General features: G+C 42.6%; 2 protein-coding genes and 1 long non-coding RNA gene across 5 annotated transcripts in view; 2 read left to right on the top strand and 1 right to left on the bottom strand.

Annotated features, from left to right (window-relative positions):
• The window catches only part of ATP1B1 (ATPase Na+/K+ transporting subunit beta 1), a 33,544-nt gene extending 29,400 nt beyond the window's left edge, over positions 1-4,144 (top strand). Inside the window, exons 5-6 of the mRNA XM_081859815.1 lie at positions 630-710; positions 2,722-4,144. Of these exons, the coding sequence (XP_081715941.1) occupies positions 630-710; positions 2,722-2,988 (348 nt within the window). The 3' untranslated portion in view covers positions 2,989-4,144. The remainder of the gene's footprint in view (positions 1-629; positions 711-2,721) is intronic.
• Positions 1-14,374, top strand: part of LOC309340812 — a 229,142-nt gene that overhangs the window by 129,295 nt on the left and 85,473 nt on the right. The gene's annotated exons all lie outside the window — the stretch shown is intronic.
• NME7 (NME/NM23 family member 7) overlaps positions 3,954-14,374 on the bottom strand; it is a 73,407-nt gene continuing 62,986 nt past the window's right edge. For all 3 annotated transcript variants that reach the window (XM_081859783.1, XM_081859782.1, XM_081859784.1), the window contains one exon: positions 3,954-4,230. In XM_081859783.1, the coding sequence (XP_081715909.1) occupies positions 4,198-4,230 (33 nt within the window). In that variant the 3' untranslated portion in view covers positions 3,954-4,197. The remainder of the gene's footprint in view (positions 4,231-14,374) is intronic.

Genomic DNA, 14,374 nt, shown 5'->3' with positions numbered 1-14,374 from the left:
TGAGGAGGGCTGCTTACTAGACCAGCCATGTAGCAATTAAGAGGATTCTCAAACTTTTTCTGGATATTTTTTCAACAGAAATCATGCTTATGTTGGCTGATTTGAGACTGTGGACCCAGCTCTTCCTCACAAATCTACTAGCCTTCCCCTATATGGCAAAGAAGAGCTCGAATAAATAAAAGCCTTTGTTAGTTTTAAAGTAGTTTCCGGATTAGAAAAGCACAAGTGGGGGAAATATGCTTTAATTATTTTAGTTACCACCTTTTCTTCTAAGGATTTTGAGGTGGTGTGCATGGGTCTCACCTCCCCATTTTATCCTCACAACAACCCTGTGAGGTGGGTTTCTCTGATTTTTTTTCTGTCTATGCAGGTTCTGCAGACTTTTGTTTTCTTTTAATTTACAAACTTAAAAACTTCTGCATCTCTAGGGAGTCCTCCATATATGTAGGGCTCCTATTTTATTTTTAGTTTGCCCCATTTCACTTCCAAACTGATAGGCACTTGACCATCTTACTTGGCTTCTAGAGGGTATATTTGGCAAATACACTTATTGGAGAAAGGAGTTTGTCTTTTAGCAAGGGTTTTGAAGTTGGTTTAAACCATTTGTAATGTGCTTGTTTTCCTCTTAGCCTCCACTCAACGACTCCATCCCACCTGAGGTGAAGGCAAGATTCAACCCTTATATCATTCCTGTTCACTGCGCTGCTAAGGTAAAATAGTTCAAGTTCTTACTTGAAGACTGTCCAGAGACTGCAGTTAGTTCAAATATACAACTGCTTGCCTCTAAATTGGGATCCTATCTCACCAGTCCTTGAACAGCTACATTGGCTTCAGCCCTACATCTGGGCACCTCATTCACAGTGATGCTTTTGAAACCCGTATATGGCTTGGGCCTGGGAGACCTGAAAGATTGCTGCCTCTATATCCACGTAACCATACATTATGATCTCCCTTGGAGACTACTGCCACCATCAGAGGTGAGGCAGGTGGCAACTAGAGGCCCTTCTCTGTAGTGACACCCTAGCTCTGAAAATCTGAAATACCTAGCACTTGTGTAACAAGCATTCATCATGGCAGGAAACCCTGGTCAAGTCCAACAGAGAAATGAATGCAGGTTGCTGAGCAGGAGTACTTTGCTGATAGAGAAAGGTGCTTGCTCAGTGCTAGAGCTTTGTGTTCAAAAGGTCCCAGGTGACATCTCCATGTGAAGCTAGGAACCTAAAACAGACCTGAAATCCTGGACAGTCAGGGCCAGCAATACTGAACTAGGCTGAGCAATTACTTGACCTGGTATAAGGCACCTTCCTATGTTTGCTCTCCTATATGTTGTTGGCATTCGTGTTCGCTTTTAAATGGACTCCCTTGCCATCTCTCCTCTTACTTGCTTTGAGTGGTTCACTGTCTGCCCAAGCAAAGCAGTATCACTCTATACCAAGATAAAACAGCTGTTGCTTTTTCTAAAAGTAGAGACTCAAACAACACCCAATGGAGAGAACCCAGTCCTTTGTTTTTCCGTTAGGAGCCGAGACCTGATACCAGAAGTGTCGACAGCTCCTGTCATGAGAGAATGTCCTTCAGTTGAAGCCAAACGAAGTCAAAATCTCTCCTCCTCTTCCCTGTCCAACAGGAGTTGGAGTGAGATCACTAAACACTGTCCCTCTCTAGCATGTGGAAAAGAAGAGAGGGATGCAGGGAGAGGGGCAGAGAAAGAAATGCAGAATGGGTCCGTGTAGAAAAAGCGTGTGCTGGGTAAAAGGCAGCAACAAACCTTACCCTGAAAACGCCTAACCCAACCTCACGACTTGATTCCAGTTACCACACTTGTGTACTAGCTGCGAGATCTTGAGATGGCATGTTATGTAAATGCTGAGAATGGGGAGTGGGGCTGTGGGAACATGTGTGCTAGCTCTACTTTGTTGTTCTTGTCACTCTGCATGAGTTGGGAGGGCTACTGCCTCAAGCAAGTACTTGTAGGGGCCCCACCTGCTTTTTATAACCCTGGGAAATCAGTGTTGTGAAACGTGTGGGGCTTCCACAAGAACAAGAGGCTCCCTGCTTCAGATTGTCCTCCAACTTGTGCAGTGGAACAAAGAACTGAGAGGGTGGAGCTGGTGCGCTCATCACTGCAGCCCACCCCTCAAGTATTTAATTAACACACCATCATAATTCCTGAATAGGGCTATTAGCACATTTTGAAAGGGATGGAATGCTGAACACAGAAGAGCGCTGTTGGATTAGACAGTCTAGTCCAGGCTATTTTATTTCCTTCAGTGGCCAACCAGGTGTTTCTCAGAAACTCTTAAGGAGAGCAGAAATGCAACATGGTCCTCTCTGGTGTGTTCAGCTGAATGTTTGTATACACAAGGAAGGCTTGCTTTTCTACAACTGGGAACCCTGGAAAGACAGGATTCCCAGTTGCACAGTTGTCAGTGTGTGGACTTTCCAGATGTTCAACTGAATGCAAGAAAGTTTGGATCAAGGACAGTGGCAGTGACCCCCCACTTGTCCATTCCTTCATGCGTTCCTCATGACATGGGGAGTGGGTCTTCCATTGTTGTGGAAGTGGCCATCGCTGGATCTTCTGGCATGCTGCAAGTGAGGCCAAGGCAATCCATCTAAGGCATTACCCTTCACTCATTCCATAGTTGCAAATAAAAATATGGTACACAGAGCATGCAGAATGCGGAATTTGCAAGTGACTTCTCCCTTTCATTCCTTCAGAAAGAAGAAGACATTGACAAAATTGGCACCGTGGAATATTACGGCATGGGTGGCTATGGCGGCTTTCCTCTTCAGTACTATCCATATTACGGCAAGCTCCTCCAGCCCAAATACCAGCAGCCCCTTGTGGCCGTGCAGTTCACCAACCTGACGTCTGATACGGAAGTGCGTGTCGAGTGCAAGGTCTATGGTCAGAACATCCACTACAGTGACAAGGATCGTTTCCAGGGACGTTTTGATTTGAAATTTGACATAAAAAGCAGCTGATCGCAAGCACAGTTTCTTTCTTCTCTCTCCTCTTAGCCATTTAAAAAAGTATAAAAAAGACAAAAACCTACTAGTCTTGAACAAAACTGTCATACGTATGGGACCTACACGTAATCTATATGCTTTACACTAGCTTTCTGCATTTAACTAGGTTAGAATGTAAACTTAAAAGTGTAGCAATAGCAACAAAGATATTTATTCTACTGTAAATGACAAAAACAAAACAAACATAGAATTGAGCCTTGGGACATGCCCATTTCTACTGTAAATTATTATTCCATAACTGACTTGTAGTAAGCAGTGTTTCTGCCCCCTAAATATTGCTGCCTTGTGAGTTTTATTTAGTGTACAGTACTATAGGTGCATTACTCCGATCATTTTTCAAGCCATGTATTATTGTACCTGTTTTCTACTTTCTGTGAGCAAATATTTGCTGTCCAAGGTGTAAATACTCAGTGGGACTAAAACTGGCATGGTACTTTTAATTATTATATTTTTGTTCATTTTTAAAATGGTAAAGGCCCACTTGTGAGATTATTCAGCAGCACTCCATAGAGCCTCCCCCCCTTCCTCCCTGTAGCCTTAGGACTTTATTTAGTGTGGTGGCAGGGAAAATTACCTTGACTTTGAAGCAATGCTAAGGAGCGTAGGTGATTATGTATTGTGCTTTATAGCAAATGTTGTCTTTCTATCTCTCTCTCTCTCTCTACTCCCCCTCTCCCTGCACCCGTTCTGAAGTTGTGTGAGAGATCTGAGTCAGCCTATCACTCTCATCAGTGACAGGAATAATTATTTTGCTTTGTATATTTTCTTTTCCTGCTAGAGGCATCATATGCAGTGGTGCTGTCTTTATTGAATGTTTTAACCATTTCCATGGTGGAAGAATTTTATATTTATGCAGTTGTACAATTTTTTTTTTCTGCAAGAAAAAAGTGTAATGTATAAAAATAAACCAAAGCCACATGTTTGAAAATAAATCTTTATTTTGAACTTTATGAAAAGCAATGCAGTTACCCCCATCAACTGGTGTTAAATGTTGTCTAAAGTGCAAACCTCTATGTTCTAACATATGTAATAGCCAGGAAAATACAGTGCTCTTGTTGATCTTGTATTTCAGTCAGGTTAAAACATTGGTCAATAAATGAATAAACACACATCTTCCATCCTGTGGCTTGTTTTTTGTATGTCCCGTAATTCTGCCGTCTCTAGTTAGTTGTCCAAGATGTTGAAAAAATATTGGACCTATGAAGAGAAACAAACTTACTGCAGACCATGAGTTATTTACAAAGCAGCCTTAGTCGAAACTGTAACCTGAACAACCAGCTAAAAACGTCCTTTGCATTTCATGCACACTGTTTCGAAACCAGCTTAAAATATGGCCTGTGGCAATAAACATGTTCTGGTTGGAGGAGGTTAGTGCTTTGCCTCCATTGCAGAGTGTAGGGAGATATTTGATAGCAGGAAATGAACAAACACCTTCTCGCGTGTCACAAAATTAGGTTGGTGTCCCCAAAGGAACCAAACTAGCACATGCTAACTGATTGTTCTCTAAGTCCACAAAATGGGCTTACCTTTGGGAGCTTCCTACTAGCCTCTCCTGTCACTCCCTCCCCTTCCCAAATTTGCCTCTGCAGAGTGTGTCAGGCAAGGGCACCAGTGACTGGCAAATGTGAAGGACTAGAAAAACGCTTGAAAGCATAGCTGTTCCTCAGCATGCTCAGGAATGAAGAGGGATAAGACTTTCTAAGCATGCTGAAGGTTGGGACCTACAATGCCCTCCACTGTTAGCCACCTCTCCCCGCTCCCAAATTATTTCCAATGATAAAATTGCTTGCAAAAGGAAGGGAGGCACCAGGAAGAGTGAGCTGGCAGGAAGCCCATTCTAAAGCAAAGACTGTACCAATACTGGGCTTCTGATTTGCAATGGGCTTGATCTGGAGCAGGGGAACTCTGGATTCTTCTGAGTTCAGCATTGCAAGTGTCTTCTGAGTTCAGCATTACAACAGTTCCCACCCCATTCTGAAACACTAGTTCCCACCCCATTCTGAACACCATTCATTGTAAGCAGCCATAAATGGATGTTCTTCAATCAATTTTGTTAAAGTCCATGCTTAAACAAAGAATGGAACAAAGTGAGTTAGGGTGGCCATTTACACCTCACCAAAAAGGGAGGATAAAGGTTATGCTAAAAATGCATAAGGTGTGTACAGATGGAAATTTAGACATAATTACTCTTAATTTAAATAGTAGCACAATGCATCTCACTACAGTGGAGAACACTGAGCAGGATTCCCATGGGCTTTCTCTGCAGGTGGTTAAATACTGATGGGCAATTCAAGGCCCCTGCAATCCCTTCTTATGATTCCTTATCTTTAAAATGGACTTGGATCAGCAAGCCCTTCAACTAAAACGCCTGTCCTCTGAAGTAAGACACATGGATACAACTCTTGAAACAGTTGGTTTATGGTCTCTTTCTTAGGGAAAGAAGTAAGTACCATTTACTTAATAGTTTTATCTATCCTTTTCAGGTGTGGACTCTCACAGGTAATTTCCAAAGAACTAGAAAGTGGTGAGCTGATAAACCAGTCTCCCAGTCCTAACTGCTGGCTCTTGTGTTGAGCTCCTGCTCCTACTAAGGTAAAAAGCAAAAGGAGGACCTAGATTGACAATTATTTTAAAGGGTTGGATACCAGAAGTTAGTATTGTAACCAAGGGAGCTGATCTCTGGGAATCCCACATGACACAACCGCCTTGGCACAGAAATTTATACCCTGTTTCCTCCAAAACCTTCCACACAAACTAACTCTTTCCTGTTCCCGTATCTAAGAGAGAATTAATGGCTTTGCTTTTATCGCTCATCATCTCACCTTGGAGAACACAAAGTTGCCCTGCAGCATACGAACGAGCGTCATTTTCATACTTGCTACCCTCCAGTCATCCGGGAAGTTTACATAGTTGTGCAACCCATAATAAAACCTGTTACAAAAGTCCTAACTTTTGCGTACAATTATCTCCTGAACAGTGTGTGCCCTAAAAGCAGTGAGAGGTCAGATGCAAGACTCAAAGAAAAGCAAACACTTCAGAGAAGTGGAAACAGTGTTGCACCAAAGGCTGTGGTTAATCCCGTAAATGCTAGGAAATAATACTGAAACCTAGTTGGGAAAATTTCAGGGTTGAATCCCCCAAATAATAAAACTGTTAAAACAGAAATGGAGGACAGATACTGGGCACTGTCTACAACGGCAAAGGTGTCTACAAAGGTGTCTTTCAACACCTTTGAAAAGTAAAGCAGGAATCCTTGCCACAACCTGAATTCTGCTGTCAGGTGCCTATTTGACAAGTGATGCTCTTTCATGCCTCAGCACAGGCATGAGGCACTTCAAGACCAAGGAGCCAAATGAGACCATCTCTCTTTGGCCCTCAGGAATCTCCACAAGCCACATCTCTCTCCAGGTCACATCATTCACCATTCCTGTTCTGCACTCTCCTCAAATGCTTGCCTGGATGAAGGATGGAGAGCTGAACCTCCTGACTTTTAACATAGTCTATATACAAAGGTAAGAGCCACAACCATTGCTCTGCCCCCTTTTGCATGTGGCCCCACCCACCTCTGAAATGTTTACCTTGGAAGTGTGTCTGAAAGAGAAGGTGACCCCTCTGGCTAAAAAATCTTTCCCTACTCCTGCCTCAGAGGAATTTAAGGCAGGATTACAGCACTATTCCACCAACGATGATTACACTTCTTCAAACTGTATGAATTCCCACAGGTCCATCCTGCCCACAAATCCAGCAACTGATGGCAGCTACTCTCAGCCCTGGCAAATCTGCACCATCCAGCCTAGCCACTGCAGCTCCTACCACCTAGTCAATTTCTTCAGTGCTAGGTGCTCCTTCCTATACATGCAGGCATGAAACATCCTGGATTGCTCTATTAGGGACTGTACTTCAAACTTGCACCAGTCCCCCCATCCACCGAGTTGTAAAGGGCAATGAGGGAATATCCTGAAAGCTGGAAAACCATGGCAGTCATGGTGATGTGGAGGCACACTTTCCTGAGCTGCAGACCCTGGAGATAACAGGGTCTACAGCAAGGGGGAGCATGTGTCCCACATGCCTTCTCTAGATTACAGTTCCTACACAAACAGAAGGAGTCAAGTATTCAGCTAACCCGTATGTAGAGAAAAATCCAACAAAAGTTTTGGGTTAGTTTATTTTTACGGCTTTTGGGATTTGTGGGAGAGGGCACGCTAGGGATGCTTCATTTCAGAAGCCCCAATTCTACAACAGGTGGATTTTGTCAATTCTTAAGCTTGCACCCTTTAAAAGTATCAAAAGATATTTCAAACATGTTATCGAGGGTATCACAAATATACATACAACTGTGGGTTAAACCACAGAGCCTAGGACTTGCCGATCAGACGGTTGGCGGTTTGAATCCCCACGACGGGGTGAGCTCCCGTTGCTCGGTCCCAGTTCCTGCCAACCTAGCAGTTCGAAAGCACGTCAAAGTGCAAGTAGATAAATAGGTACCGCTCCGGCGGGAAGGTAAACGGCATTTCCGTGCGCTGCTCTGGTTCGCCAGAAGCGGCTTAGTCATGCTGGCCACATGACCTGGAAGCTGTACGCCGGCTCCCTCGGCCAATAAAGCGAGATGAGTGCCGCAACCCCAGAGTCGGTCACGACTGGACCTGATGGTCAGGGGTCCCTCTACCTTTTTATGGAATAGAGAACTTGATGCCCAATGGTCTGACTTCTACTCCACAACTAAATCATTATCCTCCAAAAAGATTCAGGTGGGAGTTATTGGACACGGTACATTTCCAGTCATCTGTGACCCAAAATGGAAGGAAATTATCAGATAAAAGCCTCTAGAATACACTATTAAAAAGCCAGCCAGTCCTGTTCTGAGGTAGCAGCTGCAGATATGCCTGCAATTCACCAATTGCCATTTCTGGCAGGTCATTCTGGCACTTTTATTGCACTGAATCAGAACAATATACCCAACTTTTATTGAGTTGTAATTCCAGAGTCTTAGAATTCCTAAGGGTCTGTCCACTTTAAAAATAAATGAGAACCAACACACTCCTTTTGTCTACCGTGCCTGTTCTATACAAAAGTGTGAACCTGTTCGGAGCCACTCCAACTGCTTTTAGCTGCTGGAGGGCTACCTCAACATTAATATCTCACATTTCCTCCAAGGAACTCAGGGCACTATATACAATTTCTCTTTCCTCTATTTTCTGCTCACAACCACATTGTGAGGTATGTTAGGCTAAGGGAGAGTGACTGACCAAGGTCACTCAGAGAGATTAATTGCCAAGTGGGGATTTGCCATCCTAAGTAAAAGTTTAACCTGTACAGCTACATGAAGTAGAAAATTACTTCAGGAAGGAAGGAAGGAAGACGTGAGACTCTCAGGATTCTAATATGTGTTTGTAAAGTGTACAAAAGGTTTTTGGAGACTGCATGAATCCCAAACAGATCATGCATAATCATTTTTGCCCAAGCTTAGTTTGTAAAGTTTCCTCAGAATGCTTATACAAGAAAGCATGGGTAAAACAAAGAAACTGTGATATTTAGAATGCGGGGAAAAACCCCACCACCATTCTCTCTCGTACAAGTTGTGAAGAAGATGATTTTCATGCCTTAACCACACACTCAGCTTGAAGAAATACTATGAAACAAAACTGCTGCATTAATTAACATTGTCTAACGAGCACATACATTGTTAGAACAGTTGCACTCATATTTTATTTATTCTAAATATTAAATGCATTTTTCTACTTGAAAGTACGAAGTAGTTAACATGATTGAAAACATGACAAAAATCCACATGAAGAAATAAAATTACTCCACACACTATAAAAAGCAAAGGAACAAAAATGAGTGCACACATAAACCAGCAAACAGTGAACCAAAGTAATAGAAGATATCAGTAAGAAGTGTATCTCTTAGCATTTCTGCAGGCTATTGCCTAGATATTTTCTTTTTATTATTTAAAGGTGAGGTCCTAAAAGATGGTATGAGGAAACCTGTAGATCATACGAGCTGTATGTTTGAACATGAAATGAGATGGAAAGTTTCATGTCTACTGCCTTACCAGCACTCAAAATGCCCCTCTTCACTAAACAGCAAAAGCATTTTGTGTGGGATTTTGCCCCTAGTAAATGGCTGTATTGCAACAGCAGCATCACCAAATGACAGGGAGAAACAATGGCCCTGTTCTTAATTATTTAAAGAGAGGAAATGTGGTACGAAGGACCAGCCTGTGATAAACAGGACGCTGCTACTTTAAATAATTGATTCTCCTGTTTTACAAATATGACGGCCCTCTGAAAAGGTGAGTTAAATTCCAAACTGCTAAAAGGTTGGCTGGATAGTCACCCAGAAGTTAATATGTAACAGAACCCTTAGGCTGTAATCCTATGCCTACTTACCTAAAAGGAAGCCCAACTGAACTCAATGGAACTTACTTCTGAGAAGACAATTACAGCATTTCACTGCAACTGAATACCAGGTCAAGAAAATGCAGGCTTGCAGCCATTTTTATACATTGTATAGTTAAACATTCTCACACTTTATAGTTTTTTATTGCAAATAAAACACAATGCAGCGAAAATTTAAACTTGTATCTTTCATTAAATTTGGATTTTTGTGATTCTGTATTTTATTCCAGATTTTATAATGAGAAAACAAATTATGTACAGCAACAGTGGTAGAATGAGCAACATCATATCCCAGCTTTCATTTGGGGGGGGGGGAGTTGCCAGCTCTCATTAACGCAGAGACATATATTCAGAATTTCCATTTATTTATGTGTAGCTCACCGTATGGCAATGAAAGTTAAATGAGGCAGGTTCAGAAACGTTGCTTAGGGCTTGTGCTAGGCCAGGAAAATGTTTAACCTGGGTGGGGGGAGTCCAAATGAACAGCTGCTCCCCCTTTTCATATCACAAATCTGTTTCTGAAACGCCTTTCCATTTCAAAGGCATTTTATCATGCAGCATCACTCAACACCCTGCAGAACACAGCCACTGTCACAACAGCCAGCCTTTCTTTGCTTCTCCACCCTACTACATGTCCATTCAAAAGTAAATCCCATTGAGTCCAGGGTCTCTTACTGCAGGCAGAGGTCGATTTAGGACTGCACAACTGGCTCCCCTGCATAGGGTGCCAAACAGAGAGGGCATCATCCTGCCTCCTTCCCAAAGCCTAGTTAGTGCTTTCCCAGCTTTGGGAAGGAGACAGGAGAGCTCCAGGACCCTGCCAGAGCTTTACACTTCCTTCCCAAAGCCCAAGGCCTTGCCTAGCCAGCTCTGAGAAGGTGGTGCGAGGGTAGGGGCAGGGAAGGCATCAAATTTTGGCCTTACACAAGATGCCATATTCCCAAGGTCTGCCCCTGCTCCCATGTATGCGTGTATAGGATGTCAGCCTTCAACTGATAAAAGCTTACTATTTTTCTTTAAATATATGCCCAAAGGTTGATTCGGTAAAATACGTGATGTGAAGAGGGCTTACTTGCTGTTAAATTGTTTTACATCTCTCATATATAGGCAGATGAAACATAATTAGCTGGAGTTGGAATTGGACACCCACTCCGCGTTGCAAAATTTATCAGGGCATATCATAGAGGCTTTGGCACTGTTTCATATGATGAATGCAACCAAGCACACTTTCATTCCAAATTACGTATTTTAAATCAGAGGCAAGTACCATACAAGAACAAGTTGTTTCTACAGAGGAAGCAAAGCACATGAGCTGTAAAAACGTCCCATTCAGCACTCAGAACCTTTAACATCAACATTCATCACTGAGCATGCTTCAAACTTGGCTAAAGTAAGTACATTATAAAGCTGTGAAAAGGTGTGAGCAGTGGTTCAGGCAGAGGACTCCAAAGGACCTGGGCACTGGCAAACATCACTGATGAAAACTGTTACAGTGTGCTAAATGTACAGAACAAGGAGTGCTGGCACACACAAAGCTCAGAGGCCAAACTGCTCTGCTTTCAGAGATTCCAATAACTAGCATTTTGCATTTCTACAAAGTGAGGTAGTGAATCGTGGCACCAGCACTCCTTGTCACATTTCTATTCATTTCAGAATTTCTCTTCCTATTCATCCTTCAGTCCCCAAATACGATTGCCCTTTTGGTGACCATGATTCAGGAAGCACTGGTTCCTCCTACTATTTTGGAAAAAAAACTGATCACATGAAAATGAGCTAGCACAGACACACTCTGGGGGACTGAGCTTCTACAATGTTTCTTTTGGGGTAGAATACAATAAATCATTAAACAAATGGCTACTTACCATGGAGTGCATGTAAGCACTTTGTGAACCTGTAATCTGAACATTACCACCATTTTACTTCCATTGATTATTAATTAAAGTAAGGATATTTGGCAATTTTTTCCTCTCCATTAGACAGGATTTTTTTTAAAAAAAACAACAACAAACAAACCTGGTTTGCCAAGCAGTTACACTGACACAGTGGTAAGCTGGCACTTAAATAGACCTAGTTGTCTCTGCGTACTACAAACTTCCTCCAAATCCTGCTTCATCTTAAAGGTGGCTCGGTGAAATCTACTGCAGAGCTTCTGGCCTGGAATGCATTTAAGAGCACACACTACTCTCCCTCCCACCACCATCTCAAGCATGGATCTACACAGCTCTACCACAATCTGTCCCCGTGTCACAACAGCTGTGCTGATACAGCAACAGTTTTTAAAGCGCTAGCTTATTTCAAGGATGGCAAGGAGCGTCTCCCTTCATTTTACGCATACTTGTGGCATATCCTGAGTGCAACATATTAATGACAGTTGTTGGAATATGCCTGAAAAAGAAAAAGAAAACTTCTCATGGTTCCAATCTGTTGCATGGAACAGCTGTTTGGAGCAGGTGGGGAATTTGGTGTGTATGGGGGTGTGTGTCTATATGAACTGTCTTGCTATAGGAATCCAATTGGCATAGTTCAGCATATGAAACTGGGCCAGATTACTGAAATCTTGCTATATGTTGTTTTATTTCGTATAAAATTACACCAAGTGCTTTTCCATTTAATTAATTTTCTGCTAACAGAACTTGAAATCTAGCCTCACAGACTACTGGTTTACAGTGACTTTCTATGGTACTCTGCAATAGCACATGGGAAACTTGCAATCCAATTAGATCATTCCCTCTTTGGGAAGAAGAGTTTGCATTATCGGGTTTGCCGAGAGTTCGGAAAACGAAACTATGGAGAACACCGCTGAGACTGTGGGTTACTATTGTTATTATTACTGTACCGTTTATCATATTTACTGAGGTGACACAATCGCTCCTGAGTGCCCTCTCCCACTTTGTGGAGCTCGCTTGGCTCCCTAGTATACTCTAGCACTTAAGAGTGAGAAAACAAGTGGGAAGGCGGCTCAAATGCAAGTGTAAGAAAACGCCAGTGAAATGCAATCAAATCATGGTGAGGGCTCATCATTGAGCCTACTTAGTTGCAGTGAAGGCAGCAAAGAAGGCTTACTTTGCTGCCTCCATTGCATCCTCATTGTGTCATCCAGCAGAACTTTTCCAGGTAGTTTGGAAAGCATTTTGAGAATAGAATCGTTTGCATCTGCCAGGACCTTGACTCCACTGTTACAGCAGATGAATCTTGAGAAGTGTTTAGAGCACTGACTAGTCCTGTTATGTTGGATGAGTTCCAATTACTAAGGATCGAGAATGTGGACAAGGTGCTTGGATCATTCAGGGCAACCACTCGCACTCTGGACCCTTGCCTCTCTTGACTGATAAAAACTAGCAGCAGGGATATCTGGCTGAGCCAGGGAGGTGATGAACGCCTCCTTGCAAGAGGGGGTGGTCTTTGCCTGCTTAAAGGAGGCAATGGTAAAATCACTCAAGAAACCCTCCCTGGATTCAGAAAATCTATGTAACAACTGGCCAGTTGCCAATCTCTCTTTCTTGGACAAGGTTTTGAGCGAGTGGTCACAGATCAGATCCAGGCAACTGATTTTCTAAATCCTTTTCAATCAGGGTTTAGGCCCGGTTTTGGCACAGAAATTGCTTTGGTTGCCCCGTATGATGACCTCTGTTGGGAGAGAGGCAGGGGAAATGTGTCCCTGTTAATCCTCCTCAATCTCTCAGCAGCTTTCAATACCATCAACCATGGTATCATTCTAGAACAGCTGTCCCAGTTAGTGGGGTGGTGTCACCACTTTGTGGTGCTTCTGGTCCTACTTGGATGGTCATTTCCAGATGGTGATGCTTGGGGCGTGCTCTTTTGTCCCACTGAGCCTTCCTCAGGGTTCTGAATGCAATGCAACACTGAACCTGCAGCTCTCCAAATGTAGTTAAGACTCCAACTCCCATCAATTCTCAATTATTTGCCATGCTGGCTGCGGCTGATGGGGGTTGGAGTGCAAGTCTGGAGGACTTCTGGTTCCCCAACTCTGATCTACAGAAACATTTTTTACTAAAGACAGGTGGATATAATGGCATTTGTTTCCTTCAAGAGCTGACCTATAGCTCTCCAGACATTGCTAGACTCCAACTCCCATCAGCCCCAGTCAGCATGGTCAATAGTGAGAAATGATGGGATCTGTAAGCTAGCAACATCTGGCCTATATGTACTCCCCATAATGTGTAGAAAAATCTGTAAAAATGTGCATACATCAACTCAGTATTGGTGTACTTTTGCATAGTTAAAAGAAAAAAAGATTAGCTGACACTGTATCTGGAACCTACTTCACAATTACAACTTTTCAAGGTTAATTGTGACTGCACTGAATTCAAAGTTCAGTTATGTGCCTTAAAAAAAAACCAAAGAAGGAAGTTGCTCAAAATTGTTACTGCAGACACCAATATATTCTGACATATAATAATTATAGACCTTTATTCAGTAAGCTGAAGAGGACTTTGCAATAGGTGTGTTACTGCTTTAGCTCCACTAACGCAGGAGAAAAACAGCAATTCAGTTTTTATGAATGAAATGTGCTTAATTATGGGACAGCCAATAGCTTTTTAAATTCCTTCCTTTCTTTCCTGGCTCAAATCAGTCATGTGAGGGTTATTGATTAACTTTACTGTGCTTAGTGAAGGTATTTTCAGAAGGTGGAAGAAGCCTAAAGTCCAGGGTCAAACAACAAAGGGAGAGTCACTGACAATGAAAATTTCTCTCCCGTCGGAAAGTATAAGAGGCCAATATAAAATAAAATATGACCCACAGGTCTCCTGGATGTGCCATTTCAGGATGCAGTTGGGTGGATTCAATGCCTGAATGCTCTTCTTTGTGAAAGAAAACCATGCACAAAGAAAACCCTCCTGTCAAGAGTAAGGTGAAGCTAGAATGTTTCTCCTCAACTTGCTAGTTTTCAACAGACAACATTTTTTGTGTGTCATGTG

This window comes from Podarcis erhardii, assembly GCF_964252035.2.
Source record: "Podarcis erhardii genome assembly, chromosome: 4".
Classification (NCBI taxonomy): Eukaryota; Metazoa; Chordata; class Lepidosauria; order Squamata; family Lacertidae; genus Podarcis; species Podarcis erhardii.
Note: the sequence above shows the minus strand (reverse complement) of the source record. Positions and strands in the feature narration are given on the sequence as shown.